At 53.3% G+C, this 14402-nt stretch overlaps 1 protein-coding gene, 1 long non-coding RNA gene and 2 other non-coding genes across 7 annotated transcripts; 1 reads left to right on the top strand and 3 right to left on the bottom strand.

Annotated features, from left to right (window-relative positions):
• Nucleotides 1-4164: 4164 nt before the first annotated feature.
• DIPK1B (divergent protein kinase domain 1B) lies at nt 4165-10676 on the top strand. The gene is made up of 5 exons (XM_052668063.1): nt 4165-4377; nt 5983-6117; nt 7224-7331; nt 7482-7658; nt 7805-10676. Exons 1-5 carry the CDS (start codon nt 4315-4317, stop codon nt 8615-8617), a joined length of 1296 nt encoding a protein of 431 aa, XP_052524023.1. The 5' UTR covers nt 4165-4314; the 3' UTR covers nt 8618-10676.
• Nucleotides 10626-14187, bottom strand: LOC128073320 (uncharacterized). 4 transcript variants are annotated; one of them, XR_008202668.1, is made up of 5 exons: nt 14101-14187; nt 13623-13670; nt 13075-13121; nt 12583-12663; nt 10626-11377 (listed from the first exon to the last, which is right to left on the bottom strand). It is a non-coding gene; the product is annotated as an uncharacterized LOC128073320 (long non-coding RNA). The 4 variants fall into 4 exon arrangements; XR_008202667.1 differs by having other exon boundaries at nt 13623-13776; nt 14101-14115; XR_008202669.1 differs by lacking the exon at nt 14101-14187 and adding an exon at nt 13842-13856.
• LOC128074121 (small nucleolar RNA SNORA17) lies at nt 12896-13028 on the bottom strand. The gene has a single exon (XR_008202988.1). It is a non-coding gene; the product is annotated as a small nucleolar RNA SNORA17 (small nucleolar RNA).
• On the bottom strand, nt 13426-13558 carry LOC128074120 (small nucleolar RNA SNORA17). Its single transcript, XR_008202987.1, has one exon. It is a non-coding gene; the product is annotated as a small nucleolar RNA SNORA17 (small nucleolar RNA).
• Nucleotides 14188-14402: the final 215 nt, after the last annotated feature.

The raw sequence follows: 14402 nt of genomic DNA, 5'->3' as shown, positions 1-14402 counted from the left end.
CGTGGTGCTGTGTGGGGTGTTTTTGTGTCCCCTCACTGTGTGATGTAGGGTTTTTGTATCCCACATTGGTATGGGGTCCTCCTATGCCTCCAATGCATCCCATGGCATTGGTGTGGGATCTTTGGGTCCCTTCTGGTGTGATGTGGGGTCTGTGGGTTTTCTCATGCTGCTGTGGGTGGTCTTTGGGTCGCTCTTTGTAGGATCTTTGGGTTTCTTCATGGTGCCACAGGAGGATCCTGAGGTCCCTCTTGGCACAACGTGGGGTCTTAAGGTTTCCTTATGCTTTCCATGTTGGGACTTTGGGTCTCCATGTGACAGCCTTTGTGGAGAGGCCAGGGTGGGTCACTGGTTCTCCATAGGCACCAATGGGCAGGGCAGGGGGAAGTTCCCTCACCCGCACTGATGTGAGCTCAGGATGAGGCCTGAGAGCTTCGTGGGCACTAAGCTGAGATGGAAGGCAGCCTGCTGGATTCACCACAAACCACCCCACCTCCTTCAGCAGGTTTCACAACACTGCATTAAAATCCCCATCCTGAGGCTGTTTGTGACTCCATCAGGGTGAGCCACAGCCTCAGCAGCGCATGGGGTTTGCAGCCCCAGCATCATCAGCACAGCCAACCTTACAGCTCCTGGGGAAGTGGAGGAAAAGCCATCGCTCCTTCCCACATAACTGCTGTTCCTTTGGTTCTCTCTTGACCCAATGTCAGAGATGGGCAACCGACCCACTGATAGCCCCGGGGGCAGCTCAGCAGCTGTAGCATCTGACCCACAGACAATCCCTTTCTCTCTGTGGCAGAGCGGGGCCAGAACTCCCTCAGCTGCCAGGCAATGACATCTCAGAGCTGGTCTCATGATTCCTGCTCGTACCACAAAGAGCCCTCATTGTCTCAGCATCGCAGCGTTGGGTTCATCCCTCAGGCCCATGCTGGGGAGGAGCAACTCCCATCCAGCAGAGCACGGGCTGCCTGCAGCACATCTGTGCTATCCTTGTGATTTTCTCCCTTTTCTTTCTTTTTTTAACAGGGAGAGAAAGTCCCTGGTGAGCTGTCACTGGGGTGTGTGTGAGCCACACAGTGCCACAGAGCATCTCCCATGCGTGCAGGGGGATGAGGGCACGTGGGTGCTGCACAGGCTTCTGCTGCCCGTGGTCCCACCATGCTGTGTTCCTAGGCTGTACCACGTCAGTGAGCTCATGGCAGCAGAATAAACAGCTGAGGAGGAACTGGGATGTTGACTCGGTGTGGCTGCACTGCAGTTGTCTGCAGGACTACATAGCAACAGGGCTGCACAAAACCCTGGAGCCCTCAGAACTGCTCAGCTGCGCTGGGGTTGGGAATAGGGATGGGGCTGGGGGATGAGGTGGGGGTTGGGGATGCACAGCCTGCTGTGCTCTCTCAGAAAGGAAAGCGTAACGAGGAGAGAGTTTGTCTTTAGAAATGAGCGGTCAGAAAGAAGAAAATATTGCAAAAGGATATTAGATAAGCAGGGAAGGAAAGCTCTGCTTGTGCAACCTTTACCCAGCGACAGATAATGATTGGGAAAGTAACTTCTCTATCTGCTCGGATGCTAACTGCAGCCAGATGTGGTTTTATGGCCCCTTCGGTCAGGGGACACGAGCACTCAGCATATTTCATACCTGCAGCAAACATCTCTTGTGTTCTGTGGGTCTGAGAGCACAGCAGGGCCAAGGCCAGGCAGAGGGGAGCAGCAAGTTGCTGCTGGTGGCCATTTGCTCCCCAGAGCTGCCACCTCTGCCTGCCTGTCCCACCTGCAGCACCTGATGCCATTCCAGCCTGGTTGGTCCTAAAACAACTAAAACCATGCATGAGATGAACACCCCACCAGTAGCCCCACTGAGCTCACATGGCTGGAGATTGGGGATAGCAGAGCCAATGCACCACCGTTTCCTACCTTACTGCCAAGGTTTGCAGCCCACCTGACCCCCAGCACTGCTGTTCTGCTGCTGGCAGACTGCGCAGGGAGCAGCAGGCAGCAAAAACGCAGCGCTCTGAGATCTGTCTGCTGCATTTCAGAGGCTGGGATTCTCCCTGCACCTGGTGTTCTGCAAAGCACTGCACCACGTGCAGCAGGCAAGGTGCTGAGCAAAATGGGAGCAGGCCATCCCTCTGTGAGAGCAGGGCTGCAGCCACAGCAGCTGCTCACAGCCTGCACTCCTCCGTGTGCCTGCACCCCTGCGGCAGCTCTGTGCTCCCTCTGCTCCCTCTCCCTTTGAGCCCTTTGCTGGGGATGCGCAGCTGTAATTACAGCACAGGGGAAGATCCTATTCCCCCAAAGAGCCACGGTAATTACTGCTGTGCATTGGCCCAGGAGAGCTGGAGCAGCGTGCTGCTGGGGCTGGGGGAGCGAGGGGAGATGCAGATAGAGAGGGAAGCTGCTCCCTGTTGGGATCCCCATCCCCTCCTCCAGGGGATCCCCATCCCCTTCTCTGCAGCATCGCTTTGTGCGGTCGCTCTTGGCTGAGGGCCTTTGGGCTGAGCCCATGGATGCTCTCACCCAGCTCTGAGCCATTCCCCAAAGCACACGCAGCACACACAGCTCCACCACAGCCCCGGGATGATGGGGTCCATGGGGTCAGGTGCCCCCAACTCCTCACACAGCTCGGCAGAGCAGCGCTGCAGCAGCTCCCGTTGCCTCCAAGAGCTGAAGTCCGTCACTGCTGAGCTCCCATCCTGGCAGCCCTGGCTAAAACCAGTCCAACAAAACCCACAATAAATCCACACAGGGAACGTGTCTGCGTGAAGATAACAGTGTGCCTCCCTGCGTTTCCTCTCTTATTGATTAACACCTCTTAATGACTCTGGATAAAAAAATCTCTCGTAGTCACCGCCTGTCACAGAAGATCAATGGAAAGGCATTTAGTGAGATACAGAGGCAAACAGCCCCACAGTTCCCTGCAGGAGCCGTCCCTGAGAGCAGCACCACTGCTGCCCAATCAATAGTTCACTCTGACCTCTCCCTATTGCTTGCTTTTTTTCCCCTTGAGCTGGCGGGGCAGCAAACCTGCTCTTGGCTTTATCAAGGACTAGATTATAACTATCTCGATTGATCTGATATGTAAAGGACACCGGGGCCTCTCCAGCCAGCTCTCTGCACTGGAAGAGCTCCCGGAGCTGCACAGGACCTCGTTAACCCCTGGATGCATAAAACCCACGCCAATTAGCCCCAGTGAGCCCAATCAGCTGTGGGCGCTGTGCACGGTGTGGGTGAATGGCCCAAAGCTTTGTGGGGGGCACAGGAAGGAGCACTGGAGCCTGGAACCCTCACCCATGTGCCTGGGACATGGAGAGGGGTGGGGACCATGGGGACGTCCCACTGCCCCCACTCATGAGATACAGCCACACCTGCAGCGTTGCTATCCCTCGTTTGATTGGATTAATTAATCATTTGGTTATAACTGCTCATTAAGCATTCCAGCAATCAATACTAATCACTTAATTACTTGGCATATTACAGCTGGGGAAGGTCTGCTCGTTCCTAATTAGATTCTTCGGACAATCCACCCCCGGCAATCTCAGAGCCCCATAGCAGAGGCACTCGGAGCCGTTCCGCAATGACCCACATTTGGCATCCCTCGCCCTGCGCCCATCCTGGCAGCCCCCCCCCCCATGCCGTTAATTGCCGGCACGCGGTGCCCGTTCATCTCCAGGCCGCGGTGCCGTCGGTCGTCGAAGTCAAATGGAAGTGGGGGATCTGAAGCGTGAGAAAGGGACAAGCAGATAACGCGAGGAGTTATTAATAGCGAGTGAGAGTTCTTTTAGAATCGGCCTTGTGCGGAGCCGTCCCGGAGCGCTCCCCGTCCTATTTCTGCTCACCCGGCGTACAAAGCAGCCCCTGTTTCGCTGGAGGTTTCCCAAACGCAATGCTCTGAGCGCTGCTGCTGCTGCTGCTTGGCTTTCGCGTTCGGAAGGCAGCGAGCGCACAAGGAAGAACAGCGTTACACGCAGAGCTCCGCAGCCGCTCGGGGCCGGGAGCGGCATCCGCGGAACGCAGCGGGGTCAATGCGGGGCTGGAGGGAGGCTGATGGGTGGGCACAGCCCAACCGCGCGGCGCCGAGCCGGGCATCCTCCGCTTCCCCCCCCCTCCCCCCCCCCAGAGCTGCGGCGGAGCTGCGTGCACCGCCCCGCGCCGGGCGGAGCCGAGCCGGGCCGAGCCGATCTGAGCCGAACCGGGCCGAGACCGCTGCGGTGGTGCGGACAGGCGGCGCGGCTCGGCCCCCCGACCCCCCGGAGCGAGGCGGGGGCCGCCGCCATGCCCCCCGGAGACTGAGGCCCGCGGGCGCGGGGTGCCCGCAGCATGCGGAGGGTCCGGCGGTTGGTGCACTTGGTGCTGTTCTGCCCCATTTCTAAAGGCCTGCAGGTACCGCCCGGGGGGAGATCCTGACCGGGGGGGGTTGGGAGGGGGGCGGGATCTGGGATGGAGAGGGGAGATCCGGGCCGGGGGAGGCTCTTTGCTGCCCATCCCAGCATCCCGGCACAAAGGGATGCTTCGTAGCGCTGCGCCGGGTGCTGGGGATGGCGATGGGATGGGGATGGGGACCGGAGATGGGCACCGGGACACGGTGACGGAGGACCGAGCATCCACGGTGGTTGCATAACGCGCAGCTCGCAGCACTGCCGGCATGCTGATGTGTGCATCTGTCTGTCTGTCTATCCATCCGTCCACCCATTCACTCCCCATAGATACACAGCGGTGCAGCAGCATGGCTGACTGCCATCCTTTGCTTTTTTTTTTTTTTTTTTTTCCTTTCTGTTCTTTTAATTCTGCCTTCCCATCCTCAGCCCATGGGGCCGGGATGGAGTGCACGGCCCAGGGGGGGCACAGAGGGGTTGGGAGCTGAGATCTGTGGCTCTGCTTTGTCACCCTCCAAGTCCAAGGGCCTGGGGAGTGGCTGCACGGGGTTGGGGTCTTGCAGGGAGGGCCAAGCTGGTGGTATTGGGGCAAGGGCACATGGGAGTGGTGACACTGTCCATATTGCCTTTGATGGCAGCTGTGGCCCCAAATCACTGCCATGTCCCCTGGAGTGATCCTAAAACCAAACACAGGGTAACGAATGGCAGTGGAAAGGGCACCCCTGTGCCCCGAGAGGGGGGTGGGGAGGAATGCAGCATCAGCCATGAATCCAAAATGTGCCCCAAACCCAATGGAACCTCACTGCGGTGCATCCCAAACCTCCACGCTCCTTTCCACCATTTTGATGGACAATGAAATGCCCCATGCGCTGTGCTCAGGTTTCGGCCTTGACCTCACATCTGCTCAGGAACAGGATGGATCCTTGGTCTGAATGAGCCCAAAGGGACATTTTAGCCACTCAAGGCTTTGTCACCCCATGTTAGGGAAGAGATTCAGGAGCAGCAGTGGAACCTGACCTGTTGGTTCAGACCGGAGGTGCCTCTCCATCAGCACACTGCACTCTGCTGAAGGCAGTGATGGCTCCTTGTCCTCAGCCTGGGGGGGCTGCTGTGCTTTGAGGGTCTTGCAATGTATCTGCCTTCAGTGCTTTGAGCTGCCTTTGGGTCTGTAGGTACAACGCAGCCCTATGGGGAAATCCAAACATCCTTTATTTTTACCCAGCCCTCATGGCGGATTCTCTTGGAATTGGTGTTCATTAGCAGTAGGATTGGTGGATGGGCACAGAGGGCACCGTGGGGCCATTCATGCTTCAGTATTTCCAATTATGGTCCATCACCTATGTGAGAGGTGCAAGGAGGGTCAGGTGGGCAAGGAGGGCCACGATGGCACCAAACTTCTGCAGAGCGCTTTGCTGGGGAGCAGCTGTAATCTCTGCTTTGAGGGAATTTTAAGTGACCTACTTGCAGCAGGAGTTGCATAATAGGTGGGTGGATGTACATAAAAAAGGCTGAAGGTTCCATCAGTGGGTTTGCTTGGAAAAGCCCCATCCTTGACGGCACCCATGGGCTGAGCACCACTGTGTTCACCCACTGCATTTTCCTTCCCTTGCAGAGCCGCCTCCCAGGCATCAAGGTGAAGTACCTGCTGGTGGTGTGGCTGGGCATCTTCGTGGGCAGCTGGGTGGCCTACATGCACTACTCGTCCTACTCTGAGCTCTGCCGTGGCCACATCTGCAGGATGATAATCGTGAGTGACGGTGTGGGGAAAGGGTGAGCTGTGCCACTGCTGTGTATGCAGTGCTGGGGCTGTGTTATGCTGGCTCCATCCCCAGCATCATGCTGAGCTCGCAGGCTGGGGAGGTGACCTTATCCTGGCAGGGCAACGTAATGAGATGTCAGAGGAAAGCAGGCCAGGCATCGGCAGGTTAATGTCTATGAGCTGAAATTGTGATGTCAGGACCTGCAGGCAGGCATTGTGCCAGCCCTCACCTAAAGCTGAGCAAAGGACGAAGGGGAGCAACCAGACTGCAGGTGCACTTCTGTAAGTGTGCTGCTGTGCCCTGCAGAAAGGGCAAGAACCTGCACAGGAGCCCAGCTGGGGATGGGGGCCAAGCAGAGCTCCCTAGGACTGCTGCAGGAGCTGCAGGTCTGCCCAGCCTGGCAGGGAGCAGAACGGTGAGGCTTTGCCTGGAAACACCTCGTTCATCCATCCTTCTGCAGAGAACGGAGGCAAGAATTGCCATAACAACAGCAGCGATCGTTTAATTTGATTTTCTGCATGATTCCAGCCGTGGGGTCTCAGGTGCTAATTCCTGCTCTGAGCTCGGTGTTCAAGGTGCTGCGTCCAGCCATGGGCCACATAAACGGGTCTGAGGGTTAATTCCCATCCACGCTGGAAAAGAAAAAGAAAAAATAGAAAAAAGAAAGGCAGTAGATGCTGTGAATTCCTGCAGTGCCTGTTTCCAGCCTGAGGCTGTTGAGCCCGCGCTGCTGACTGCAGAGCTGCAGCCTCTCCCACCCGCGGATGCTTCCAGCTCACCGAGCGAGCCGCCCTGCCTGTGGACCAGAGCCACAGCCTGGACAGGGGCCAAACCATCTCACAACATGGGCTGCCGCTCTGCTGAGAGCCTCCCGTGCATCCTCACCATCACCCAGCTCCTGCTGGAGATGCTGCCCGTCGCTTGGCAGCAGCCTTGCCTCCCAACAGCCCGCGTGGCTTTGCAATCAGATGTGCTTCTTTTAAAGGGTGTTTTTGTCTTGTATGAGGCTTGCATGAAATCAGAGGAAACAGGCTCACCATGGATGCAATGGAGTTCATGAGAAATTGCCCCCCTCTCTGCTTTTCCTCCCCAGTGTGACCAGTACAAGAAAGGAATCATTTCTGGCTCTACGTGCAAAGATCTGTGCGAGGAGCACAGCCTCCGCTTCCAGCACTGCCTCTCCTCCTCTCCCACCCAGCAGGTAGGTCTCTGCTCACTGGGGATGAGCTGAAAAAATGGGGCCTGGGAACTGTCCTGCCCCTGATCACACTGCTGCTGCTTGATTGACACCATTGCCAATCCTGGCCTTGCTCCTGCTCTCCTCCTCTTCTCATTGCTCCCTTTGCTGCAGGTTTACAGGGGGCTCTGGAAGGAGAAGGAGGTGATCATCAAATGTGGCATCGAGGAGGCCCTGAAGGCAGACAGCAACCCAGACTCCATTCCCAGGAGGGATGTGGTTCTCTTTGACAAACCGACTCGAGGGACGTCGATGGACGAGTTTAAAGAAATGCTCCTGAACTTCCTAAAGGTGAGTGCACAGGGTCCCTCCGGAGCCCGCTGCTCTCCCAGGCCACGCACTCACAGCTCTTTGCTTCTCCAGATGAGTTTCACCACACTGAGCCCAACCACAGGGAGCTGAAGGAGTCTGACACCATTTTTCTTGCTCTTTTGCAGTCCAACCTCGGAGATCAGACCTCTCTTGCAGCCTTGGTCAGCCAGATCATCACCATGGCAGACGTGAACCGGGATGGGAAAGTGTCTTTAGCAGAGGCCAAATCCATCTGGGCGCTACTTCAGCTCAACGAGTTTCTTCTTATGCTCTCCTTGCACGAGAAGGAACACACGTCCAAGCTGCTCGGGTACTGCGGGGATCTCTACATCACAGAGAAGATCCCTCACAACTCCCTCTACGGAGCAGACCTCCCAGCCTTCCTGCAGTCGCTGCTGCCCGCTGCCCTCCACCAGGTCATCCACCAGTGGTTTGCACCAGCCTGGCCCCGGAGGGCCAAGATCACCATCGGGCTGCTGGAGTTTGTGGAGGAGATATTCCACGGGACCTACGGCAACTTCTACATCTGTGAGACCAGCTTTAGGAACGTGGGCTACAACGACAAATACGACTTCAAAATGGTCAACTTGAGGAAGGTGGCAACGGAGATGACCATCAGAGGGTTTCTCAAGGGACGTCACTGCGAGCAGAACGTGGACTGCACCTACGGGAAGGACTGCATGGCGACCTGCGACAAGCTCATGAAGCAGTGCAAAAGCGACGTGGTTCAGCCCAACCTGGCCAAGGTCTGCGGGCTGCTGCAGGACTACTTGCTGTACGGGGCACCGCCTGACCTGAAAGAGGAGCTGCAGAAGCAGCTCCGAACTTGCATGACCCTCAGCGGCCTGGCCAGCCAGATGGAAGTGCACCACTCCCTCGTGCTGAACAACCTCAAGACCTTGCTCTGGAAGAAGATTTCCAACACCAAATATTCCTAGTGGGGCCCAGGGCTTAGAATCTGAAATGCCCAAGTTCAGCCAAGGCTCGAAGGTCTGCTTCTCCATCCTCTCCCCTGCAGGAAAAATACGCCCTACCCAGGGAGTTCAGCGTAGCTGCAGCGCCTTTGCTTTCATGAGAAGCCAAACATCTCGACTTCCACCACCCAGCAGGATCATTGGTAGTCTGCATCGACAGCTGTGAAGCTGGGCTGAACGAGTCTGGGGGAAGGAGGAGGAAAGAGGAGGAAGCAGAGCCCAGCTGGATGCATCTGCTTCTTGATTAACAGGAAAGCAGGGCAGAAAGATGAGAATGAATCATTCATGCTGTACTTGTCACATCTTATTTCGATGAACATCTCCGATGTAAATAAAGAGCTTTTATGTGAATCACACCACTACATCAATAGCAGAACAACAGCCTTTAAGTACCAGCATTCTTGTGATCTAAAAAGGAGAAAGAGGTAGATTTCCAAGTCAGAAGTCCCTCCTGAAGTACCTGAATCACCTACCATGAGATCCAGCCACTACCTAGGAAATGGATAAGCTGTCTTTTCCACAGCAGAGAATCCTGGCAATTGTTTCACTGCTTTTTTTAAGTGCCTGACCCACGACAGCGATGGCTTTTGTAAGGATCTCTGCCCAGCTGCTTCTGCTTGTAGTGTGAAACTGCCTGCCAGGAAGTGGCCATTCCTCCTCCTGTGCCAAGTTTGGAAGCACATCAGGCAAGAGCTTAAAGGAAACCTAAGGGCTACAACCTGATTGGTTCTGACCAGCTACCTACCATACATTGTCCATCTATTGTGTTCCTTCCCACAGTATTCAATCACACATGCAAGGACAAGCCAACCTTTCTGTTTAATTCTCTAAGCTGGGTTACCACTGCAGAGGTTAAAGATTAATGCCAGAATAATCCACTGCTTCTCCCATTATCAAAATGAATTTCCAGAGAACCTTTCAGCAGGTATCATTTGCTTGGCTGGGTAAATACTGCAGCTCTCTACCTACAGTCCATTTCCTTTCAATGTTCAGTTGCAGCCATCTTTCAAGACTTCAGGTAGAGAGGAACAGTTTATGCAAACAACCTCAAGCATGCTCTGCTCCCAGCACAATAACACTCCTGCTGGCAGAGCCTCTGCTGGCACTGCAGCCAACAATTGCTTAGTGAAGTGGAGCATGTATGTGAAGTACAATCACTGACAGAAAAGAAACACATTCAGCAGTATATATAGTCTGTGAAGGTAATCTGCAGTGTCACAGCTGCAAATTTATGGGCCCTCTGGAGGATAAATATCAGCATTTCCTTCTATTAGTTCTATAGGATCATCATTACCTCTCACTGTTATTTATGAAGGATATGTTTCAGTGTCAACAGCGCTCTAAATCTAGCAGGCAGCTAGTGAGGCTTGCTCCCTGCACAGGAGTCAGCATCGTTCATCTGTGGTAAGGCTGAGCATTTGTAAGTTTCCTGTGTTTGAAAGGCTGCAAGTTACTCAGCCTGTTGGAGCCAGGCACCCACAATGGAGTGATAACACTGCAGAGTCAGGACTGCACCTCCAGCACGGTGCTGCTGAGTGCAGGTGCCAGCATGGAAGGGCTGCTGGTGGGGAGGGAAGGCAAGGACTGGAGCTCTTTCTGTGAGGCTTCACATAGCTGCACCCAGCTCCTCCTCTGCTGTCCTGTGCTCTCATGGCAACCAGTTCCACTGGCGAGATCATTTTCTTCTGCTATTAGATAAAGAAACACAACCATACCAAATCTCATTTGCAAGGAAGCCATCTTTCACCCTTCCCTCTGTTTGAAACCTCAAAGTAAACTGCTCTGACAAATGGCACTCCCTACTGCACTGAACCCCCACTGCTCCCTCCCCCAAAAGCCAGTACATAAAGCAGCAGGTAAGCAGCTACAGAGATTGACAAAAACAAGTATTTTTTTTCTTCTTACCCACACCACCATAAATACCACCTTCAGGCATTTACAACGCGGAGTTGTTCAGAAGACAGCCCATGGATTGGAGAGAATTAGCCGAGATACTTTATTCAAATAAAGACTTTTGACAAAACCCACAGTGTTGCCGTGTTGTTTGCACACCCATTAACAGCACTGGACAGGCACTTGAGATTCAGACTTACCTATGACTCACACATGCCAAGAGCACCAAGTTTCGTTCATCACCAATACAATGCACAAGTGTTTCCAAACAAGTGATTATGGTTTACGAGCTACAGTACAGCATGGAAGAGAAATGACTCAAGGCAAAGCTATTTTACACTCATAATGCCTCCTCCCAACTTTCCACATTAGTTGGAAAAGGAGCAAGAGCCAAAATGCTGAGAGACTGACAACACAACAGGAACAGATGCTGCTGTTTTAGCAATGTAAAGGATTTAAGTGAGGTAGGAAGCAAGCTTCCACACTTCACTAAGGTTAAAAAGAATCACAATTCTCATATCCACAGACAAAAACATCCTAGGATGTATGAAAAGCATTGCTGTTTCAGACCTGCAGGTAGCATACTTAGTGTTGTTCTTGTTAAACCTTCTCAGCCACGTGGTCAAAAACAAGAGCTTCAGAACATGGGTGTGAAAACAGCACAGGCTGAGATTGCTTGTAAAAAGGAAAGATCACATGCACTCTCATTCAAGCTTGCTTGAATCCATGTACGAATAAGATCAAGTTTTCAGCATCTTGAAGTGTAGAAATGCTGAACCAGGTCTCTTCCTGTAGCCAGACTTGCTAGAAATTCTAGAACTCAAGCATGACCTGAAAATAAACACCCAGAATGTCAGACAACTGACACTAGTAGAAGTTAGCAGTAATGTCAACGCTGAGAATTAACCCATCCCATGGAGATTCCTCCTATTTCACTGTTCTACAGCTAAGAAACCATACTACAGCCCAGAACAACCACACAAACCCTGCAATTCACTCACTGAAAACACTGCAAGACAACGGAAATCTGAGTGCCTGAGAACCTGTGCAGATCAGATCTAAAGCACTTGCAGAAAGCACTCAGCAAATTCAGATCACTTTAGGAGGGTTCTATGCCTCTATATAAGGCTTTCTGGGGGAAAAATATGGGATTTCTGCTTAGCCAAAGGAATACAGTTAGTAGCAAATGGCACCAGGGAAATCTTTACACAGTGAAGGTCTTAAAGGGAGCCTCATCAGGCACTCAGCATCCCCTGCACGGCCTTTGATGTGAGTGCTGATGGAAACACAACCCATATTTCAGGGTTAAATGGAGGAGTTGAATCACAGAGCATGACTTTACACATAGCCAAATTCCCAACAACCTTATTAGCATTCTTTTCCACCACCACTGCTGGAAGGCAGTTGCCTTTTCCCAATTAAATGGCTCATTTTGCAGCCAGCAGCCACCCGCTCAGCTAATGACACCTCTGGCCCTCCTAATGCCCATTTAATGATGACATTTTCCAACATTTAGCACCGCCAGATTTTGTAAAGCTATTAGTCACTGCAAAGCCTCGCAGTTTCACAATGCTTTGTGTGGTGAGGGCTTCTCACTCGCTTGAGAAACACCATCAGCACAGCAGATGCTCCTATAGCCCACATCAACCAAGAAATGACAGTGATGCATTAAACCACTGCAGCACTTGGGTACCTGAGCTGCCCAGTGGCTTGCTGCCCTAAAGGCCACGCTTCCTTGTCAGCATGCGAGCACAGACACAGCAAAACCAAGTTAAAAAACGGTGTTCAATTGCATTTTCAGATTTTATCTACTGTGTTAGAGCTCAACATCACAAACAAGGAAGCTACACCTCGTCATGAGAAGCAGGAGAAAGCACTCCTTCTGCACTTATTGAAAGTTGAACCCATCTCATTTGTTCAGTATGTCGACGCCACCACCTCACTGCTCCACAACCTGTGACATCCTTCCAGCAGCATTCTGTGTGACACCACTTTGGGAACACACCGAGGTCTGAGCACGTTCTCATAATACCTACCTTCAACAGCTGAAGGAAACTGCACAACTCAGACTTGTCCTCACGTGTAACCGCATGAAGAAGTATCTTCAATTTCTCCTTCTAAAAACAAGCACAGTTTTAAAGGCATTTCAGAAGATGCTGACTGCACCTTCTCACCTGCAGCACCCTTGGAAATCAAGAAGTTGCTGACAGCATTTAACAAATACAAGTAGAAGAAAGCAATTTCCTCCATGTGCTGCATCACACCCAACTGCTTCCAGACCACACTGGTATTGTCCATACTGCACAGTTTAAGGTTAGCATCACAGAAAAAAAGAGAAAACCAGAAACATTTGTCAGGCTGCTGATCATTCCCGAGTGCCCACGGGTTTCAGAGCATTAGCACAGACACAGCCTGTTCCTTTCTGCCACCTAATGACACAGACATGGCACTGCAGCCATATCTGCAACACGACTGGGGCAAGGGTCTACGTAATGAACGATACCCCTGTAATACCCACTACTGCTCACCTCGGGTTTTTGTGACCTCTTGAGTTTGCTACATCACGTGCCTCCCTCTGAAAAAGAGCAGACAACACACACAACATTGATGATATCAATTTAGATACGCTTTAAAGCTGGTTATACATTTTCTTTTTTAATGATGCTAAGAAATTGAAAGGTCTTGAAGAAGAGCGATTCTAGAGAAATAAATGCATATTACAGACATATTTTTCACCTTCACACAGGAACAGCACCAGGGCTGCCAGCATACAACTCCCAGGACTCAGACATCCCTAACAGCTTTCTATTCTACTACACACCGGTTTCACACTTAAGAGTAATTAAAAAAAAACCAGGACAACAAAACTACATCTAAACAATGTCAGGCTGTCAACCACTCTGAGTGCCCACCGGTTTCAGAGCAATCGAGCGTAGAACACAGCCTGTCCATCTCTGCCACCTAATGACACAAAGATGCCACAGCAGCCACCTTTGCAACGCCAGAGGCAGGAAGGAAAATAATAAAGAACAGAAGCAAACCCACGAAGAGCGGAGATGCTCTGTGCATTGCTTACCGTCGGGTTTTCAACGCGGAAAATCCTTTTCATCCCGCCCTTTGTCTTCTGCCAGCAAAAGCATAAATAAAAAGAGAACGTGGTTAACAACGGATGTTGAGCCCACTAAATAATCCTTTCCTAAACCGCAGCACTTCACATCAGTTCAGAAAACCTAAAGATTAAAAGAAACAACCGAAAATCCCCCCTTCTTCAACAGATTCCTTCCAGTTTCCCCACCTTCCAGCCCGACGAGGCCGCAGCCCTGTTCTCACCCCTGCCCACGGAAGCGCGCCCCACTGCCGCCCGCTCCCAGCGCCGCACACCCCGCACGTGGCGCCGGGCTGCCGGTGCGCGGCCACGTGGCCGAGCGCGCAGGCCGACCGCCCGCCTGCGGCCCGTTCACCCCGCTTGGACACGCGGCTCTGAGGCCCTCGTCCTCGCTCCGTGAGCCCACAGCTCCCGCACAGACCGCTCGCCACCCCGCGCTTCCACTCACGCTTTTCTCGTCCCCCTCCTTCCGCACACGGCCCCACAGCCCGCGGCCTTACGGCCCGCCTCCCGTCGCTGCAGCGCGGAGCCCGCGCCTGAGAGAGCGAACGTGGGGAGCCGCGTCGGCCAGAAGGGAGCACAGAGGAGCGGCCGGGCAGGCGGGGAGACTTTCCATGGCTCCCCACAACGCAGCGCCTGCAGACAACCCTCAACCCCGCCGAGCGCCGCGCCGAAAGGCCGTCCCGCCTCCCGACTTCCTCTTATATAGGGCGGGCGGCGGAAGCGCCGCAGGGGACAATCCTCACTGAG

This window comes from Tympanuchus pallidicinctus, unplaced genomic scaffold, assembly GCF_026119805.1.
Source record: "Tympanuchus pallidicinctus isolate F22 unplaced genomic scaffold, pur_lepc_1.0 scaffold8, whole genome shotgun sequence".
Classification (NCBI taxonomy): domain Eukaryota; kingdom Metazoa; phylum Chordata; class Aves; order Galliformes; family Phasianidae; genus Tympanuchus; species Tympanuchus pallidicinctus.
Note: the sequence above shows the minus strand (reverse complement) of the source record. Positions and strands in the feature narration are given on the sequence as shown.

Bases quoted from the DNA above. Each gene is read 5' to 3' on its own strand.
- DIPK1B (XM_052668063.1), top strand. From the start codon at position 4,315: ATGCGGAGGGTCCGGCGGTTGGTGCACTTGGTGCTGTTCTGCCCCATT. The intron at 4,378-5,982 runs GTACCGCCCGGG...CTTCCCTTGCAG, and splicing joins CCATTTCTAAAGGCCTGCAG to AGCCGCCTCCCAGGCATCAA. The intron at 7,332-7,481 runs GTAGGTCTCTGC...CCTTTGCTGCAG, and splicing joins CCTCCTCTCCCACCCAGCAG to GTTTACAGGGGGCTCTGGAA.